Source organism: Miscanthus floridulus, chromosome 7 (assembly GCF_019320115.1).
Source record: "Miscanthus floridulus cultivar M001 chromosome 7, ASM1932011v1, whole genome shotgun sequence".
Taxonomy (NCBI): domain Eukaryota; kingdom Viridiplantae; phylum Streptophyta; class Magnoliopsida; order Poales; family Poaceae; genus Miscanthus; species Miscanthus floridulus.
In genome coordinates, this window is record NC_089586.1 from 77373060 (window position 1) to 77379590 (window position 6531).

The 6531-nt window shown below is 45.2% G+C and overlaps 1 protein-coding gene across 1 annotated transcript; it reads right to left on the bottom strand.

Moving 5' to 3' along the window:
- Window positions 1–454: 454 nt before the first annotated feature.
- Window positions 455–6149, bottom strand: LOC136465685 (RING-H2 finger protein ATL72-like). The gene is made up of 4 exons (XM_066464326.1): window positions 6120–6149; window positions 2858–5930; window positions 1199–2346; window positions 455–881 (listed from the first exon to the last, which is right to left on the bottom strand). The coding sequence occupies exons 1-2, from the start codon at window positions 6147–6149 to the stop codon at window positions 5205–5207; spliced, it is 756 nt and encodes a 251-aa protein (XP_066320423.1). The 3' UTR covers window positions 455–881; window positions 1199–2346; window positions 2858–5204.
- Window positions 6150–6531: the final 382 nt, after the last annotated feature.

Consider the following 6531-nt stretch of genomic DNA (forward strand, 5'->3'; position numbering starts at 1 on the left):
TCGCGCGCTCACGTCCATCCGTTCTTAGCCCCCTCACGTACGTACCGCGGCGGCGCAGCGCGACGGACTTCTAACGGGAGGGGATGGAGAGATATTTGAAGCGACGAGAGAACGGCCGAAGCAACAAATGCGCAACATGTATGAGGAGTTGCGGACGTACGGGGACGAGGCGAACCCGTGGTCCGGATCTAATACTAATACTAATACGATGGAGACTCTTGGAAAACTTTTTTTCTCAGAGGATGGAGATTCAGGGAGGGAGGGAGTAACAAATAAGGAACTGATGCTTTCCCCCAGCACGCGCTGCAGTAGAAAAAAAAAAGCAGATTCACAGCTTATATATTCCAATTTCCATCCATCCTTGGCTCTCTTTCTCACACTACACAAATTCCTGCAGCTGACTTCAATATTATTCAAAAGTGAATATGCTGTATTCTTTTAAAACCAAAAAATATATAGTTTGAAATATTGGGCCACCGGACAAAAGATAGTTTGAATTAGTTCAAAGCAACATTGGCGATTGTAGTAAGAGGATCCTGGTAACGGGAGAAATGAGGGATTCTTCATTCGCAAAAGAAGAAGAAGAAATGAGGGATTCTTATTCAAATTTCTTTTTGAGATTTGTCCAATTGATGAGTCCATGCAGCCAGCTACTGCCGCAAGCTTTGCCACCGTCATGATACCCTGTTCAGCTGGTATTAAAGCCGGCTGAAGCTGATTTATTGTGAGAGAAAAATACTTTTGATTTACATTAATTGCGCAGCAACACCCAGTAGTATCCGTCGTGCAATAATCCCAGGCGGTAAACTTGGTATACCCCAACGATATACAGTGCTGCTAGCAATTGCCAAGAGTGCACATTGGCATGTTGTTGCAGACCACTGCAAAATGAGAAGAAGAAAAAAAAAACCTTGGTCAAGATTAATAAGCCGATATCCATAAACGCTAAGGGTGTGTTTGGTTTGTGGAGTCACCCCATACATCATGAGGTGATGCATCATGAGTTCATCCTATGAATTTTAGTGGAACCAACTCATTCATCATACATATACTAATTATTCGCTTGTGAGGAATGAGGTGGTGATGGATCAACTCATTCCACTCTACAAACCAAATATAAAAAGTGAGGAGTGAGAAGATAATAGACCACCCCATTCCTCAAACCAAATACATCCTAAGTGTATGATAGTTGACATACCTTGAACGCCGATTCCTTGCACAAAGTTGATGGGTGGCAGGTTCAACACCATTGTCGTGGTGATCACCATGAACAACAGAGCCGCCCTAGCAGCAACCTTACTTTCTAGAAGCGCCATGAGAGACCTTGCTTATGCTTTGTTTGTATACTAGTGCAAGGCGCGCGCCCTTGCGCGCGTCGGTAGGCACATGGAAGTTCTTCAAGGCGGGCAAAATGTGTTGGATATATAGATTGAAATATGAGTAACAATAGAGGTAAATATGCGTTAAAACTGTATATTTACATATATATGTTGGTGCATAGGTATATATTATACCCGGCTGTTGACACGATAGAGTAACTTGCAGTTTCTGTGCCCTCTTTGGAAACTAAAGGATAATGGGATTGGCGATAAAAAATACAAACTAAAGTATCAGTATACAGTGGAAGCAAAAATACTTCATCAAAGTTCGAAAAATCATATGAATCTTGCTGGTATCATCTAGAGATAGCAACATTTGCAGGTTACAATAACAATTGTTTAAAAGGGGGGGCGTACCCAGTGCAGAGAGCTCCCGCTCTGTGCGGGGTCTAGGGAAGGGTGTCAGTGGCAAGCCTTACCCTCGCCTGTGCAATGCAAGGATACCGCGACTCGAACCCGGGACCTTTCGGTCACAGGCGGTAAGACTCTACCACTTGCATTGTTTAGAAAAGATTAATGTCTGATAAGTTGCCATAAAATTACATTATTTGTACTGGATGATGCTTTATTACATAAATCTTGAGCATGTAAGAAGTAATAGGCAGAAGTGCACAATTTACTTCTCAAATCATGGCAGTGCTTAATTATATGTGTGATTCCTTGTTTGAGTATGTAAAAAGAGGGAACACCTAGGTTGCCTAGCTGATTTTTCCATTGCCAATACGATATTCAATGCAAGTATGCCCAAACATTTTTTTGAACCCTTGGATTATAACACTGAAGCAACATTTTGCAGGCCAATTTTATTGTACAGTAGTATCACTGTTGAGAATATAATTTATAAAAAAGCAGTATATCAAAATAGAAGCGAAGTTCGTTACCGATTTCTATAAGCATATGAAGTTTGAAATATCTAAAGCGTATTCTGAAGCAATTCATCACTGAATGGCAAGAACCTTGGTTTTCCCTGCGTCATAGTAGAACCGAAACAATAACTCAGAAACACTAAAATTTAGAGTTCGCCTAATTCAGATACCAGATCTTGGGCTACATTTAAAGGTGAGTACTGTTGCAGGTAAGTTTAGTTTCTATTCAACTGTGTCTGTATGAACATGTTCAATGAATTTAAAACCTGGATTTTGTTCACACAGCTAAAACTAAAACTACCAAAGCAGTTGATTCATAGTTTAAAAAAAAAGTAGTGGGTTTGGCTATTCTCATTGTATAAGTGGAGTCAATTTGGAACCTGCAGATGTACAGGTGATGAGAACTATATTTCAGGTTCATTTCAAATGACATATAGGAGTAAAATATGCAGTAAATATGAAGCCAAAATATGGTAATGTTGTGCTCCAAATAGTCCCCTAGCATTCACCTGGACATCGATGAACGCGCTCAAATTTGATAGCTGAGCTAAAACATCAAAGTAAAGTTATGAACCGAAGAAGAACAGATTAGGAATGCAGGAAGGAGCTTACCAAGATAGTACTACATAGTCGGCTTAGCTGTGCTCCATATGTGCATAGAACAGCGAATCTGATGCTGGTTCAGCAGAGCTGACAAAAAACAGTCGTTCGCTTCGCTGAAAAAACAAGCCGAAACACTGTTCTGGCTGATTTGTTGTGAGAGAAAAACACTGTTCCGGCTGAAAAAACAAGCTGAAAAGTACGGATTATAAGAGAAGCGAACAGTTCAATTATATTGGAAGTTGAACACATATCTGATTTGAACTCCATCACATTTCTAAAGAAGTTTCTGTTGCAAATGAAATTGTACGGACTTGTACGTTGACAAGCAGTAGATCGTGTGATTGAGTACATGCATGAACACAGTAAACTCGTACATATTTTAAGACCACCATTTTTAAATGGAGAAAGCCATATTAAATCATGACTGCATATAGGAGCACTAATAAGAAACAAAACATCCTGAACTAAACAAAGTATTATTACCTTTTGGACAGCACGGTGGATCCCTAATTCCTTATGGACAATATATACCTATTATTAGTCATTGAAAGTGACCGAATACAATTCTATGAATTCAAATTTATTTTAGGATGGAACTTCTACCTCTCCTGATCAAGGTCAACACCTATAAGCAGCAGCAGGTATAAGATCAACACGTATGGTAGAGACACACCACCAGGCACCGTGCGACACATCTAAAATGGCAGGGATGATGATAGAGCAAAGGAACTCACCAACACACCTTCCAATCTGATTAGATGAATTGGTAGGCCAGTGAACTGCAATGAACAGAGTAATTAGCCTCAGGTGAAGGAATGGTTGTCATGGACATATGCCTGCATTAGGGAGCCTAGTAACCTCAGCCTCAGCATACTTTTTTTGAGCGGAAAATACAGCAGGGGAGGCCCCCCACTGTAAACTTTTTATAAAACGAAAAGAGCAACAACTCTAAACAAGAGGAAACAAAAAAGGAAGCAAGCCCGAGGTGGGCAGCAGAGCTAAACTAGAGCGGCTGTACAAGAAAGGAAGACAGAGCTCTTAGCAGAACTGAATCTATGGGCCTGTAGTCTAACTTCTTCATAGAAAGAGCTTTTCCAAGAATTAAAGTACGGCCGGCCTCTGTCAAATATAAAGTTGTTTCTCTGCTTCCAAATATATCAGGTAGCAATGATGAATGTCTCCATAAAAAAGGGATTGTTATGTTGGACCATGGCTTGCTGCATCATCCGGAAGAAATCCATTGTGAAGTCCCAATTTATACTAAGGTGTTGCCAGCAGGCTTGGCTAAAGGGGCAGCTGAAGAACAAATGAAAAACAGTTTCTTCAACGTTGTTGCTGCATAGAACACAATTGTAGTTGTTTCCCTAAAGCTTGTGCTTTTTCCTTCTCAGAATGTTCCTTGTGTTTAGTCTGTCCATCAAGAGGAGCCACGAAAAAACTCTAAGTTTGTTGCAGCATCTGGAGTTCCAAATCCAGAGAAAAGGGGATGGGGGTTGTATATTCTTGTAAGGAAAGTTGTAGCACTTTGATGAGGTAGTTCTTGCTTCCCCAAATGTATTCCCAGGAATCCTTTGAATTCTGATCGACCTGCAGATCTTGAATTAATTCTTGGAGACTTCAGAATTCTTGGAAGGCCTGCTCTGATAAGGGCAAGTGAAATTGGGCCTCCAGAGTATTATTAGACAAAAACCTGGCCACTGAGATGTTCTTATTCCTGGCAAAGGAATAGAGCCTTGGGAATTTGGATTCCAGGATGTTGTCATTCCAAAGGTCAGACCAGAAAAGCACCGTGGAACCATCTCCAAAAGTGCACTTCGCAATTCCTCTGAACATGTCACAAAATTTTAGGACATCCTCCCACCAAAAGGAGCCCTTATCTGTCGAAGCATGTGGCACCTGACCCTGGGAATAATGCGCATTCCAGATCAGCTTCACCCATGGGATATCCTTCCTATTATAAATTTTGTCCAGATGCTTCAAAAGAAGGGTCTTGTTTTGACTCCTAAGATTGATAATTCCCATTCCTCCTTTTCTTTTTGGCTTTGAACATTTACTCTAGGCCACCAGTGGTCTCATCTTTGCATTGGAGTCTGAACCTCTCCAAAGGCAATGACGTCTTGCTCTATCAATATACCCAATGACTGCCACCGGCACCTCCAAGGTACACATGGCATAGGTGGGCAGCGAAGAGGACTGAATTGCGTGAGCCTTCTTTCAACTTTAGTCATAATGGGACCGTAATGTTCAACCCGAGGTTTTATTGTGCCTAATGGCAGTCCAAGGTAGGTAAAAGGAAGAGATTCCAAATTGCATCCGACGACACCAGCAAGGAGTTGAGCTTTTTCGGGAGAGAGATTTAAGGGAACAAGGCGCAGCCGGAGCCCTTGTGCGGCGCGCCGAACAGCGGCTGCCCGCACGTCGGGCACGTGGACCGCGCCAGCAGCCAGCGGTCGAAGCAGCGGACGTGGAAGCCGTGGTTGCACTTGGGCAGCACCCGCACGCGCTCCCCGGGCTCCAGTTCGGCCGGGCAGATGGCGCACACGGGCCCGCCGCCGCCGGCTGCCTGCAGCGGCAGCAGCCCCGCCGAGTAGACCAGCGTCGGCATCGCGCGCAGCGCCTTCCGCCGCGCCCCGGCCTGCACGAGCGGCGCCACCGACGACAGCCCCGGCTCCCCCGCCCCCGCGGCAGGCTGCCGCTGCGCCCCGCGGGGCGACGTCCGGCTGGAGCACCGGAGCGCGCACCGCACGATGGAGTTGAGCCCGAGAGCGCAGATGAGCGCGCACAGGAGCACGGCCAGGATCATGACCACGTTCGCGTCGAAGCTGCTGCTGCTCCCACCTCCGCTCCTGACACCGTCGCTCGCCGGGGCTTCCTGCTGCCCGGCCACCACCTGGCTCGCCGCCGCATTCTCCCCGTAGCTGTGCAGCGGAGCCAGCAGCAGCGCCCTCCGCGAGTACACGTACACGTACCCTTCTTGCACGCTTGCTTTAACTGTCTTCACTCGTGAACTTGTGATCCTCTCCTCTGACGCCGACTCTTCCTTCCCAAATCCCAATCCCAGGTGAAATCTGTTCTCTCTCGTCTACAAAATCAAAGGCCACCGAGCGCTGTAACTCTACCTCAGCGACAATGTGAGAGTAAGTTTCTGCCGTGCTGAACTGGAAGCAGTATATATAGGCTAAGGCGAGCAGCAAGATTGCAGCCAACGGTAAGACTTGGTGTGAACTTGCATAATTTTTTGCTTTGGCATCAGTGTCGGTGTCACCATCACCTTCACAGCAACAGCACCCAGGGGAGCCATCCAATGGAGAGGCCAGGAGGTTACCGAGCACTAGGAAGCTAGCTGGGCGTGAGCGTGTTGTTAACAGTGGTGGCTTTCCGGGAGTCAGGGGCACTAGCTGGTATAGCACCAGATCTTGTCTGCCTGATCATGGGTGTAAAGCAGGATAAAGAGGTTTAGCACACACACATGCAGCAAGAGATGGATTAGAAAAGGGAGGAGATCAGGCACTGAATTATTTGTTAGTGTTGCTCTCTTTTGCAGGCCATGAGGCATGTGGGGGAGGCTGTATCTTTGACCTTTGCTACTCCCTGCCATACTGTGTGGTTCATGGCACCGCAACTGAATTATTTCTGAACTTGGGGTCAAACTCTGGTCCAGCCTGACTCAACTCATGGACATG